Source organism: Talpa occidentalis, unplaced genomic scaffold (assembly GCF_014898055.3).
Source record: "Talpa occidentalis isolate TD23 unplaced genomic scaffold, MPIMG_talOcc4v2.1, whole genome shotgun sequence".
Taxonomy (NCBI): Eukaryota; Metazoa; Chordata; class Mammalia; order Eulipotyphla; family Talpidae; genus Talpa; species Talpa occidentalis.
In genome coordinates, this window is record NW_026555331.1 from 152,445,066 (window position 1) to 152,458,496 (window position 13,431).

Here is a 13,431-nt window from a genome sequence, read left to right on the forward strand (position 1 = left end):
AAGACCTGAGCAGCGGACCTTATTCTCATGGCCTGGAGGCTGGAAGGCCACCAGCAAGCGCGAAGTGTGGGCAGGTTGGGCTCCCGGAGAGGGCCCGGCCTGGAGACCGAGGGCCACCTGCCTGTGTCCACGTGCGGGGCGGGGGGCGGGGAGCGACAGTGGCATGGGGGCGCTGCCTGGCTGATCTCATCAAACTTCATCATCTCCCAAAGGCGCACCCCAAATGCCCTCACACTGGGGGCCAGGGCTTCAGTGTATGCATTTGGGGGGACATGTGCATTCACTCAGTAGCACTCATGGCCTCCCGCCTTGGGGAGCTCCTGGACCGCACGGGAAATCATTTCAACGCACAGCACCGAGTGGTGTAGACTCTGCTCCTGAAGCGGGCTTTCGTGCTAGCGTGGCGTCCGCTCTCCCCAGGAGCCCGGGAAAGCGGCCGGCACCGAGGAAAGGGGTGAGGCGCTGGGACTTGTCCGCCAGGCACGTTGCAGATCCTGCTTGCAGCCCCCCCACTCCCCGTTATCCTGAGCTGCCTCCACAGCCACGGGCCTCTCCAAGGGTGGGCCGACACCGTCCGTGTCCCTCTCCAGCCCCCTTCATCTAAGAACAGTACAGGGCCAGGGAGGTTTCGGGACAGCGCGTCCAGTGAGGGACGGGCGTCAGATCAGCCTGGTGGCCTGGCCCCACAGGCCGCGGGGCACGCTGAGGTGACGGGCTGCAGAGGGAGCAGAAAGTGACCAGGACTAAGTCAATCGAGGCCTCGGTGGGCCCGGGCCCTGCCCATGGCGGGCGTGGAGCTCTGCCTCCCGGAAGCGCCTGCGGCTGGGGCAGACGGAGGGGAGAGGAGCGGCCTGGGTGCTGGGGAAGTGGGTGTCTTAGGTGAGCGACTCGAGCCACAGGTCGGCAGCAAGGCGGCCGGGCCTCCTGGGAGACTCGGAGCCCACCGCCCGCCCGTGGGCGCCGCCCGAGGAGCGCAGCTGCTGGCAGGCCCCGGGGAGAGCAGCGGGCAGCAGCGGGCAGCGGCTCCTGGCGGGTGCGGGATGCCCGGAGACCTTTTCCTTCCTTCGCAGTCGCTTGGTAAAGCAACACCTTCGACCTTCGGCACGCGGGGTGTTGGGGCCCTCCCGTGTGGGCGGAGAAGAGGGACCCCCCAGGACTCAGGCCCCATAAGGAGTGACAGGCCTACCTCGGAGATACTGCGGCTTGTCAGACCAGCGCGAGAAAGCAACCACCCGAGAGAGCGAGTCACGGGACTCTGGGCTCTCGGGGCGCTGCGGTCTACGGAGGGTGCAGTGGCGTCATTTCTAAAAACCACCCAAACACGTACACACCTTAATTAAAAATACTTTATTGCTGAAAAACACAAATTATCTGAGCCCACAGTGAGTTGGAATCCCCCTGCTAGTGGAGGGTCTGTATGGGTGAAATGCAGGGGAGCCACCCCCAGGGGTGCGTGGGCCTGGGGGGAGCTTCAGGGCTTGGCTGGATTGATGCCACAGGTCACATCTTGGTTCAAATTTCAAGGAAAGGACGTCAGCGAGGAGCCTCGCAACCAGGGCCTCCTCTCCTGGTGGGCCTCTGCTGGGGGGGTGGGTACGGGGGCAGGTAGAGGGGTAGGGTCCAGCCTGCAGAGCTTTGCCCGCAGAGCCCAGGCCTATATGGCCTCAGCCCACTGGCCGGCCTGGCACTGGCAGCTGGAGCCTGGAGCCTGCAGACTGCGTCCACCCATTCCCCAGCACTGACGGCTGATGCTGGGGCTACAGGGCTGCTGAGCGCAGGCCCTGCCCTCTGACGCACAAGCCCTGGTGTGAAAACCAAGGCTTGCCAAACCCCAGAGTGACGTCAGCACCAGTGCTTGGGGAGGGATGTCAGTGTCACTGTCCAAGGAGGGATGGAAGGAGCTCCTTAGGAGAGGCAGAGCCCAGGGGTGCAGCCCCTCAAAGAGCATGGCCAGGCTGGTGTCTGCCAGAGCAGCTCTGGGGGTGCCCCGGGGGAGCAGGTGCATGCGCATCTGGTGTGCATGGGGACAGGGGACAGGGCAGGGTCCTGAGTAGGGCTCGCGGGTGTACATGCCCTGCACACACTGTGCCGTGGGCCAGCCAGCTGTTTCCTGGGGCACCGGGGCTGTGAGAGTGACCGCCAGCTGGCCACTGGCCTGCCCGTGTGCAGAGGCGCCGCTGCGTTTGAAGATGGGGGAAGGTGTGAGGGAAGCAGCAGTCGGGTGGGGGCAGAGAGTGGACCGTGCCTGTCCTGGGCCCTCTGCTGGAACAGAGGCCAGCTAGGGGCCGTATCTGCTCCCACCCGCCCCAGCGTGTCCCTCTCTATGTTGGCACAGCTCGTCTAGAACGTGCTGCTGAAAACACGGGTGGCACCCTCCGGTATGTTATCAATTCTGCCTTTGAAAAGCCTGGTCATTGACCAACTATCTCCACTTCTCCTGCAACCTGCACAAGAGGACAGCAGCCCTCATGGCAGGTGACAGCCTCTGCCTGGATTGGCGGGGAGGCGTGGCCTTTCCTTGTACAGCACTCAGGCGATGGAAGGAGGGGGTGTGTGGCTTTTCCAGTGATTGGGGGGCTGCTATCAATGCCGCGGGAAGCTTTGCACCTGACCCTGGGTCACATCTGTCCTGGTGGACACATTTCTTTCTTCCTTCCAGGATCCCCCCCCCATATTTGAAATACCAGCCTCCTTGGGGTGTCTAATCTAGGAAGCCCCACAGTGAGGTGCCCCAGGAGTGGCAGGGCTTGGAGGGTCTGAGAGAGGCTGAGAGAGTGACCTGGGTACACCTGCAGGGAGGGACCCCAGAGCCAGCTGCAAAGCAACAGCCCCGCCTGCCTTCAGGTCTGGCGTCGGAGTAAGGGGTGGCCTGACTGCCAGGTGAACCCATCTGGGATTTTCCAGCTCCCAGGCTCCTAGAGGTAGGCAGCGCTCCTAAGGGGGTCGTGGGTCAGAGGCTGGGGGCATGTGTCTCCCAGAGCCCCCATCAGGGGTAGCATGGTGCCACCCCGACAGCCACATCCCATCTGCTGGAAGGAGCCTGGGGACCCCCACGTCCCCAGGCGGGTGCTACGCGGGACCAGGGTGAGGCTGGCTGCTGTCCCTGCAGCGCCGTCACTTCAGCCATCACCCTGCTCCGGCCTCAGTTTCTGTAACGTGTGAATTCTGAGGCTCGGGCTCAAGGCCAGGACGATTAGGACTATGCACAGCCATCACGCCCAACCTCTTGGGGCACTAGGTACTAAGTGGCATGGGGGCCAGTGAGCTGGGGGGGCTGCCTTTCCAAATGGGCTAGCTACTTGGGGGGTGTCGGGGAGCCACAGTTTCCATTTTATTTTATTTTCCCATCTATAAAGTGGGGCAGCGATGCCTGCATAGCCAGACGGCGCAGCTCTCGGCGCGCCCGCGAGATAGTAGGTGGGAAAGAGCTTCGTAACAAGCAGGGGTGTTATCAGGGGACAGCCGAGGCTGGAATCCAGGCCTGGCCAGCCGCCGCTCCCCTGGGGTGTTCCGAGGGCTCTTTCATGAGACACCTTTGCCATGGCCATAATGGGCTCAATTCGCAGGAGGAGGAGATTTCAGGGGTGTCATTCCCCACCCCCTTCTCACATTGCTGGCGGGTGGGCTCCCAGCCAGTGCTGGGGTTCTGCCCCTTCCATGATGGTCTCCCACCCATGAAACCCCCCCTGAGAAAGGCTCCCCAGCGGGGGGCCCTGCGAGCACCCCCTTCTCTCTTGTAAGGAAAGGCTTTGGGCCTCCTGTGCCCCCCAGGTCCTGCCTGCCAGGCTCAGGGCGGGTGGGGGGGGGACAGTTTGGGGGGCCTGGCTCAGAGGAGGATCCGCGGTAACTGCACACCGGGTCTCGGGGCGTCCCGAGAAGGGCAGGGCTGGGCGGGCCGGGCCGGGGGATGGGGGTGACCGCCGGGCAGGACGCCCTGCCTCCCCAGCAGCCCCCCGGGGCCTCCCCGCCCGCCGGCCCGGCGAGTTAGACCTCCCGGCCTCACGGGGCTGCTGTGCGCGGCTGCGGGCGGCGCTGCGGCGGCTGCGGGCGGCGCCACGTGAGTCGGGCCGGGCCGGCCGGGCCGCGCCGGGGCTACCGTATTTACCCGGCCGCTCCGGGCCCCGCGGGTCACCGCGGGCGCTACCGTATTTGCCGGGAGCCGCGCAGCCCCTTTCTCCGGGTGGGAAGCGCCGCGACTTCATTACGTATTTATCCGGGTGCTTGGATCCCGGGGCGCCAGGGGAGCGGGGTGGGGTGGGGTGGGGGTGGCGTCACCTCCTAGGGGAGCCGGGCCGGCGGCGGGGTGGGGTGGGCCGCGGCACCCGGCGGAGGCCTGCGTGTTTTTGTGGGGGCGGGGTGGGGAGGCGCCGCGGGGTTTACCGTATTTCTCCAGGGCCCCGGGCCCGGGAGCCCGCACCCTGTGCGCCGGGGTCGGGTGGGTGGGGTCGGCTTTTTTGACGAATGCAGCTGTCTGGTAGAACAGCAGCGCCCGAGGCCGTCTTCAGGGGGGCGGGGAAGAGGGGCGCGGAGTCGCTGCTGCAGGAGTTACCGTATTTGCGTTGGGCAGCGTAGGCTGTAGAGGAAAGAGCCACAGTTGGAGACCGGCGGAACGGGGTGCAGCCTGGGCTGTGAGTGCGGGGCAGCTCGGAGGAACTTGGGGGAGACCGTGGTAGCCTCGGGCTCTGTCCAGGGCGGGCCTCGGTCAGGGTAGAGCTGGGGAGAGGCGGGAGGTTACCCAGGGACAAGGCCAGGCTGGGATGGGCCTGGGGACTTTGGGGTGCTGTCCTTGCAGATGTGAATGCAGCTGTCAGGGGCAGACTCGCAGGTGGGGTCTACTGCCAGGACTCGCCCCCTTCTCCAGGGTGGGTGTGTTGCCACCCTGAGAGGAGACAAAGGGGGTGTCTTTGGGGCCCCACTCTGCAGATAGCGCCACTGAGGCTGCAGTTGCAGTGAGGTCCCCAAGTGTGGTGTGGCCTGCGTGGAGGTTCTGGGGGAGCAGCCAGCTGTTACCCCGTGGGGGTGGGGGCTGCAGGGGATGGGCAACTCCACTGCTCTGGGGCAGGCTCAGGACTCTGCAGGGCACCAGAGGCCTGGAGTGTGGCAGCAGGCAGTGGACAGTGACCCTTTGGGAACTGGTGGCTCTGAGTGTTTGGGGTGGTGGGTGTGGTGTGTGGTGTGTGTGTGTGTGTATGTGTGTGTGTAGAGAGTTTATTTGCTGAGCAGCTAGTACATTAAGAAGAGCTTGCAGCAGTGAGTCAGGAAGCCTAAGGCCTAGCCCTGTTCACCTTGCTGTGTGACCTTGGGCAATGTGTTGACTTCACTGAGCCTCAGTTTCCCTCATCTGTAAAGTGGGGCTCAATAAGCCTGGCGCCTTCCTCAGGGCTGTCCTAAGAACAGTGGAAACCATTTCAGAGGAACCAGGTGCCCCGGGGAAGAGGATCCTTGGGGGAACCAGCTTGGGGGGGGGGTGCTTGCTGAGCATGGGGGAGTTGCTCAGCCTGGGGTGGGCTTTGCTGTGGGGCCCCAAGGAAATGCGGCTGAGACCCGCCCCTGGGAGCGCACACTCTGCTTCAGTGACTGGCAAACCTTTTATAGCCTCATTTTGATAAACAAAGAGCTGCTGTCTTTAATGTTTAACTGAGGTTACCTTCAAGTTTACAGGGTTTTGTTTTTTCTTCTTTTAAGAAGAAACAAATATCTATAAACCACTGGTGACTCCACCCTTCCCTCCAGATTGGGGATGCACGTCCCTAGCCCCCCTTCTTGGGCATCTGACTGGGGAGATAAGACATTTCCAGGTGCAGCGTAAGTTAGGATACCGGCCCTTGAACGTCCCCCACCTGCTCTCATTCGCTCTTCAGCGCCTTGGTGGCAGCACGTGACCTGGTGCCGGGATAAAGCAGCAGCTCCGGCCTCACGCGCTCGCAGGGTGGGGGAGACAGGCAGCAGAGCGCCCACAGCAGTGGGGTGGGTGAGGAGGGCCTAGGGTGGGGGGAGGGGGCTCAGGCTGGGCTGGGGGTTCAGGGAAGGCTTCCAGGAGGAGGACCTGCGAGTAGGAGGGGACTGGGGGGGTAGGGGCACGAGGAGATTGAGGGGCAGAGGAGAGAACAGGGCATTCTGGGAGGGGGGCCTTGGCTTGCACAAAACAGCAGAGGGGCCTGAGCTGGGGTCTGAGGATCCCTGCCTGGGGCTGGGCTGCCAGGCCATCCTCCTGCCCACCTGACCCCCTTCTCTGCTTCTACCTTCCCAGGGGCTGGTGCCTGCAGCTGGACGTGCCCATGACTGAGCTGGCCTCCTCCGGGGGCGGGTCCCCCGCGGGGGACGGAGAGGAGGGCCTGGGGGACGAGCGAGGCCTGGTCATCCACCACCCCGAGGAGCAGCCCCACCGCTGCCCGCTGTGCGGCCAGACCTTCTCGCAGCAGCCCAGCCTGGTGCGGCACCAGAAGGCGCACGCCGGGGCCAGCCGCGCGGCCGCCTTCGTGTGCCCGGAGTGCGGCAAGGCCTTCAGCGTGAAGCACAACCTGGAGGTGCACCAGCGCACCCACACGGGCGAGCGGCCCTTCCCCTGCCCCGAGTGCGGCCGCTGCTTCAGCCTCAAGCAGAACCTGCTCACGCACCAGCGCATCCACAGCGGGGAGAAGCCGCACCAGTGCGCGCAGTGCGGCCGCTGCTTTCGCGAGCCGCGCTTCCTCCTGAACCACCAGCGCACGCACGCGCGCATGCCCGCGCCCCACCCGCGCCGCCCCGGCGTCTTCGGGGAGCGGCGCCCCTACTTCTGCGCCCGTTGCGGCAAGAGCTTCGCGCGCGAGGGCTCGCTCAAGACGCACCAGCGCAGCCACGGCCACGGGCCCGAGGCCCCGGCGGCCCATCTAGGCCGCGTGCTATGAGGGCGCCGGACCTGCCGCCGCGCGCGGCCTCCTGCCCCGGAGCCGTGCCCCTGGCCCCCGGAGACGGCGCCGAGCGGCGGCCCCCTCTCGGGATGGCGGCCCTGGAGACCGCGAGGGCTGGCTTGGGGGCTTTAAGGAGCGGGCCGCTGCCTGGCTTGGGCTGCCTCCTTCCGTTTTCACCCCAGGACCCTCCGGCCGGCTGCGCACAGCTGCTTTGGGCCCGCGCCTTGGTTCTCCTGGGGCTCATCAGGCCTGGAGCAGGTGAGACCCTAGGCTGGCCTGAGCCCCACCCAGGCTCGGAGAGGAGGTGGGCACAGGGGGACATCCTGGGCACCTGTGGGTTCTTACTCGAGCTGCATTCCTACAATGCCATTGTTGAAAGTGCCCTGGACGGGACCACTCTCCACGACCCCAGGCCCACCCGCACCCCCAAGGCCTGGGCTCCAGCTGGGTCTCGCTGATGTCCTTGAGGACGATTCCAGTTCATGACTCACTCACTCACTGGAGTATTTCTGTCCATGACTCAGTTTGCTTCTCTGTGAGTGGTGCATCAAGATGAGGATCCAGGAGATGTGTGAGGGGTGTAATTGCCTCGGCCAGATAAGAGGGGGTGATGCCACTGGTGCAGAAACTGTGATTGACCCTCTGCCCCTACCCTGGGCCAGGCCTGGGCTGGGCTCTGGGAGGAGGCCATGAGCTGTGCAGGAGGTGTGACCAAGGTGGTGTCCACAGGGGTGTGGGGGGCTGGTGAGTGTGTCTGCGCGCGCAAGAGAGAGAGACCAGTATTCCCCGAGCAGCTTGATGGTTGAATGGTGTCCCGAGGTGAGCAAGGGTGTGGAACGGAGACCCCGATGTGTCCGTGAGGGCCCCGTGGTCAGGAGAGGGCGCCGATGCCCTGGTGAGAGAGCTCTTGGCCTCAGGGCAGCTCAGGGAGACCCAGAGGCCGCGTGTGGACCGCGGAGAGAGGGGGACTGCGGGGAGAGGGGGGAGCAGGCGCTTGAGGTCTCGGGGTCCTCTGAGCAAGAGAACATGAAGCCACCTGGGTGCACAGCAAGAAAGGGGGACCAGACCTTGCCTCGGCGCCTCTGCACCACTAGTGGGCGCTGACTCAAGGCCCTGCTGGCAGGGGCCCAGGGACGACCCTCCTGGCCCCAGGGGGTGGCTGGGGATGGCTGGTTTGGCCTGTCACCTCCCCACCCTTGACTCTGGTCTTTGTTTCTGTGAACAGATGCAGAGTGGGCAGGACCTCAGGGCCCAGGGGGAGCAGGGCACATCCGGGTGCAGAGTGGGCCCCCCGGCGCTCATGGGCACTGCTCCCGAGCATGAGGACCAGTCCCCTCGGAAGGACTAAGACCACCCGCCTCAGGAGGTGGGCTGCTGTGACAGAGGGGACTGCGCGGACCCAGGACTGGAGGCCGTTCGAGTGCCCCGGTATAAGATCTGGACGGCCGAGGCCCCGCGCCTGACCTGGCCCCCACCCTCCGTGGCCGCAGGGGCGGGGGCCGCCGGGACTGCGCCTGGGCAGAGCGCGGCTTCTCTGCTGCAGCCTGGAGCACCCGAGACGGGAAGTGAGTGGCCTGGAGAGCACAGTGTGGGCCAAGCAGCCCTGGCCCTGGCGGCCGGACGTCCCCAGCTGGGAGCCACGCGCGGGAGAACCACGGTTCCTGACACTGGGTGGTGGGGGGGTGTAAAGCCCTTGGAAAATCTGACCGAGGTCGTGGCTCTTCTCCCGGGAAGATGCGCGTACTCACGTGGACTCACGCGTACTCACGTGGACTCAAGGATCTCCCCGCGTCCAGGAGCTCCTGGACTCAGGCTGGGGGCCCCGGCCCGACGGCCCCTCTCCGCCCCGCCTGCGGAGCCTGGGGGGGCGCACACGTGGCTTCTCTCCCCACACTGCCCACCCCCTTCCCTTGTTCAGGAATAAAGAATTCCCAGGCGGCCCCCGCCGTCGCTCTCTTCTCCCAGACCTGAGAAACCGGGCACCCGGCTCCCGCAGCCTCAGGCCTGGGCTGCTGCTGGCCTCGGGCCGGGCTCACCTGCCGCCCCATGGGGCTGCCCCCCCAGCTTGCTCCGTGCGGGGCCTTGGGCTCTGGCTTCCCCTCGCAGGTGGGGAGGTGGGAGCTTGTGCAGCCCGGGAGAGGGGAGTCTGGGCTGAGTCTACTGGGCCGTGGCGCTGGCGTCCGGTGGAGCCTCCCTCGGCAGGAGCCCCGGGGAGCGGGGGGAGCAAGCAGAGCCTGGGGTGGGAGGGACAGAGAGGCTTCTGCATGTTCCCCGCACTCCCAAAGCACTAAGGGCACCAGGCCCGCTGGGGTGGGTGAGGACCCAGGTCTTGCTGGCCCCGCTGCTCAGCCTGGGCCCGAAGTGCACCCAGAATGAACTGCCTGTTGCAGAGGGGTGACCCACCAGGGCTGGGAGGGCCTTGATGCCAGCCAGCCCCCCTGCTGGTTATGTGCAGCAGCCTCTGCATGTCACTTCTGTGGGGCATGGTTTGCGGGGGCTGCCCCAGGCTGGAGCAGGGGGGCAGGTCGGGGTGGCGGGGAGGCCCCTGGGGGCCCCTGCCCTGGAGCCTTGCTGTCTTGTCTGTGACGCAGTTTGATGCATAACCTGGGACCCACTCGTCCCCTGAGATGTCAAATTCCACTCACTGGCCCTGCCCGCCCACAGGGACGGCCCCGCCCCCTCTTGGCCTCCTCCCTCCTAGGAACGGGGCCGTCCTCCAGCTCGGCTCTGGCCTGTGCCCCGCCCTCCTCGCCCCAGCGCCCTGGCCCCCAGGCTACGACCCTACTCCTGTGTTAACCCCCTTGCACACTCGGGTGTCATGTGTGTCTTATACTCCACTTCTTGTGTGTGTGTGCGTGTGTGCATGTGTGTGTGTGCGAGTGTGGTCTCCAGCTAGTGGCGGAGCTCCCCGACGGCAAGGGGCTGTGGGGCTGTGCCGTTCCTTCTGGAGCCCACAGGGTCTAGCTGGGCTCCGGACCACAGGGAGGATCTGTCTGCTGACTGGGGTCCGGTGCTGGACATCGGCGGGTGCTGGTGGCTGGCGAAGGGGGTGGGCAGGTGAGCTCACCAGTGGGTGCTGTCTCCCTTGGGGAAGCCTCAGGCCCCCCTACCTGGGTCTGTGGGACCAGCGGGACCCCTGTGGCCATCGAGGCGTCTGTGGGGTCCTGACGCCTGCGGCACAGCGGCTGGCTGAGGCGTGGTCGTTTGGGCCCCGCTGGGAGCAAGACGGTGGCCGTCAGCTTCTCCTCCTGGAAGGATGTAGGCTCCGGCTGAGACCAGATCCCTGATCCGTCCCCCAGCCTGGCCCTCCCCCTCCTCCAGAGTCCTCTCCCAGAGCACGTTTCCCCCCGACCCTCGTGCACATACAGAGACCCCAACCAGGGCCTCTATCTGTGAGGTGCTTGTTTGCCGGAGGTGGGGGGTCAGAGGCGGCCACCTCCCTGGTGAGGGGCCAGGGTGCCCTAGTGCTGGCGTGCAGCCCCTCACTTGCTGCCCTGAGGCCTCCCTCCACTGGACACAAGGCACAGGGTCAAGGTGGGGTCCGGTCTGCCCAGGTGGCTTTGGCCAAGCTCCTTTCTCTCTTGAGCCCGGGGTGCAGACTAGTCCTGGAGCTCCCAGGTGCGCAACGCTGCAGCTGCCGGGGCTGTGGAGGCCGCTCAGGACAGCTGAGGCGAGATGGAGCGGCCCCCATGTGCAGCGTGTCCCCAAGAGGCAGCCCTTCTCCCGTGTCCCCGGGACTCAGCCTCCTTCCTTCTGCTCCCAGAACTGGAACTGCATTTTTCCCCCTTCAGGCAAGAGAACTGCAGTTTCTCGCGGCCCAGACAGAAAATCACCTTGCTCGGCGCTTCCTGTCTCTGCAAGGTCGTCAGACCCTTTTAGCTCAACCCACGTGAAGCCAACACCACCGCTACGCTTGGACGCCCCGGGACTAGGAAGCGTTTCAAACACAAGGCTCTGCCGCCTGCGGCCTCCCTCGCCGCTGACCATCTCCATAAGGATCCTCTCCGTGCGGCTGTTTCTGGCAGCACCTGGGGACCGGCCTGGGTGTGGGGAAGGCCAGAATTCGCTCCTTGGTGCAGAGCTGGGCATCCATCCCCCGGCATGTGGAAACCAGCTGGGTGACAGGCAGTGTCCCCAAGACTGGACCCACAGCTGGTGGGCTCAAGAGCGCCTTTGTTGTCCAGAGCTGAGGAACTGCACCCTCATGAAGGGTGAGAGGATGCTGGAGATGGGTGGGGGAGTGTGATGGTGCCTGCCAGGTCCCAGAGGTGGTAGAGGCACCAGCTGAAGGACAGAGGGGACAAGCAGCTTCCAGTCCATGTCAGCACCCCCAGGAGTTATGGGCACGAGGTGTGGGGCTCCAAGAGACAGAATGGGCCGTATAGTTCTGGGGTTAGGGGAGGCTCAGCCTTGAAGGGAACATGAGAAGCAGCCTGTTCCCGGTGCCTTCGCTCACGTCTGCGGCCTCTAGCGAGCTTGTCCTCCTTTCTGTCATCCCCCTCCCACCCCCTGCATCTAGCCACCTGCTCTTTGTCTTGCACACAGGTGTGTGGTGTGATCTCACTGTGTGTGGCTTGAGGGCCCCCAGGGGCAGAGTCCATTCTCCTGGCACTGCCCATGTGCCTTTGATGGCGTCCCTGCGTGCAGGTGCACATCTGGTCCAGAGGCAGTGGCTGGGGTGACGGAGGCCCAAAGAACCAGTCCGGGAGCACACTCGTGAGGTCATCCTAGCCTTGTGCTCTCAGCAGGGAGGGAAACTGACGGGCCTGGGGGTTCTTGCTTGTCCAGCCGTGCTCCAGGGCTTCTCCCAGGCCTTTCCTGTGCCATCTCATATTTGGAATGTTGTGCTGTGTGCCTCATGGCCTCTTGCCTGCTGTTTCTTAAGATTTAAGTTCTCAGTTTTTGCTTGATCTGCAATGACAGGTTATGGAATAGATAATTTTTCAGAAAAAAAATTAAACAAGACTTAAATGATCTAAATTGAATCAATAGTCAAATATAACCCTCATTTCCCCAAACTCGGGAATGGGAGGCTCAGAGGGGCTTGTCCCCTTAGATGCAGAGAGATCCTCATCCAACAATTAGTTACAGAGAATGGGAGGGGCCTCCCAAAATTCATTAGTGAGTCCAGTAAAACCTCGAAATGAAACAGATAAGGACAGCACAATGAAGGGAAATTTTAGGCCAGTCTCACTTATGAATATAATTGCAGAAATCCAAAATAAAATATTAGCAAATTAGATCTAGAAATACATTTGAAAATGTCACAACCAAAAAGGTTTTCTTGAATAAGCATAAGGATAACTCAATATCAGAAAAATCTGTTAAAAAAATATACCACTTCAGCAGGTTAATGGAAGCAGAACACTTGATTTTCTCAATAGATGCAGAAAAAATATTTGTTACAATTCAATTTATTTGTGACCCCAAATAGGCAAACAAGACAGAACAAAACCCCAGACCAACTTCCCTGCCAAGTGTGCATCCCCTTCCGCACCTGCTCTTCTTGACTCTTTAAACACTCTCTGGCCCTTGTCCTGGAATATTCTGCTCCCAAATCTTCCCTGGGTGCTTTCTTGAGGTATCAGCTTAGATGCCTTCTCAGGGAGGGCTTGTCTGAAACCCTCTCTGCCAACTCCCCATCTATTCTTTTGCTTCCTCTTTAGCATTTGTCACGAACTTACCCTCGTTTAGTCATTTGGGGCTTGTTCAGGATCTCCCCTCTTTATTTATTTATTTATTTATTTAAAGGTTTATTTTTTTTTTTACTTTTTATTTATTTTTTTAAAAAGATTTATTTATTTATTTATACAAGCACTGGGTACAGTCAGAAGCGCGGGAGGGTGAGAGGATTCACCAGAGCCAGAGTGGGGAACAGAACAGGCAGACTGACAAAACACACAGCTGAGGGGAGCAGTGGGCAGAGCAGGAGAGGTCTGTGCGCCATGTGGGACCCTCACTGGTGGCCGGGGATCAAACCGGCGCTGCAGAGGCGGCCGGCAGCTTTGCAACCCAGCGCTCAACTGCTGCGCCACCGGCGAGGCCCAGGATCGCCCCTCTTTAAATGGGGGCCCCAGAAGTGGGGACTCTGTCCGTCCACAGCACAGACCTGGCACCCTTGGCTAAGTATGTGTTTGTTGTATGACCTGGCTCGATTGTTTGGGTCACTATTGGGACAGTTATAATATGGGAAAGCTTAATTCTTTGAAATGTAGTCAACCATTTCTGAGACTGCATTAAAAGCACAGTGGATCGGTTGCTCTTTCTAGACATTTGATAAGAGGTTTATTGATTTCAAATGTTTGTAGTTGGCATTCTGGAATGAGAGCGGTCCTGGACGTTTTCATAGCTGCACAAATCCGCAAGGCCTAGCGTTCCGCCTCGGGTGTCGAATGGCAGCGCGGTGATATCTCTTCCTTTGCTCCTGCATCCAAACAAGGGAACTTTTTTGTTTTGAAGATGCGAGTTGTGTAGACTCTTCATTCGGGGCCGTGCGGCTCAGTGTCAAGGGCCTCAACGGCCCCCTTCTGCCGCCGGCTCC

General features: G+C 62.6%; 1 protein-coding gene across 3 annotated transcripts; it reads left to right on the plus strand.

The window, feature by feature from the left end:
* Positions 1 to 4,164: 4,164 nt before the first annotated feature.
* On the plus strand, positions 4,165 to 8,774 carry LOC129145371 (zinc finger and SCAN domain-containing protein 2). 3 transcript variants are annotated; one of them, XM_054692769.1, is made up of 2 exons: positions 4,165 to 4,180; positions 6,251 to 6,887. In XM_054692769.1, exon 2 carries the CDS (start codon positions 6,279 to 6,281, stop codon positions 6,885 to 6,887), a length of 609 nt encoding a protein of 202 aa, XP_054548744.1. In that variant the 5' UTR covers positions 4,165 to 4,180; positions 6,251 to 6,278. The 3 variants fall into 3 exon arrangements, 2 of the variants coding, with proteins under 2 accessions (XP_054548744.1, XP_054548743.1); XM_054692768.1 differs by lacking the exon at positions 4,165 to 4,180 and adding an exon at positions 8,116 to 8,774 and having other exon boundaries at positions 6,279 to 6,527; XR_008550903.1 differs by lacking the exons at positions 4,165 to 4,180; positions 6,251 to 6,887 and adding exons at positions 6,996 to 7,148; positions 8,116 to 8,151.
* The last annotated feature ends 4,657 nt before the right edge of the window (positions 8,775 to 13,431 follow it).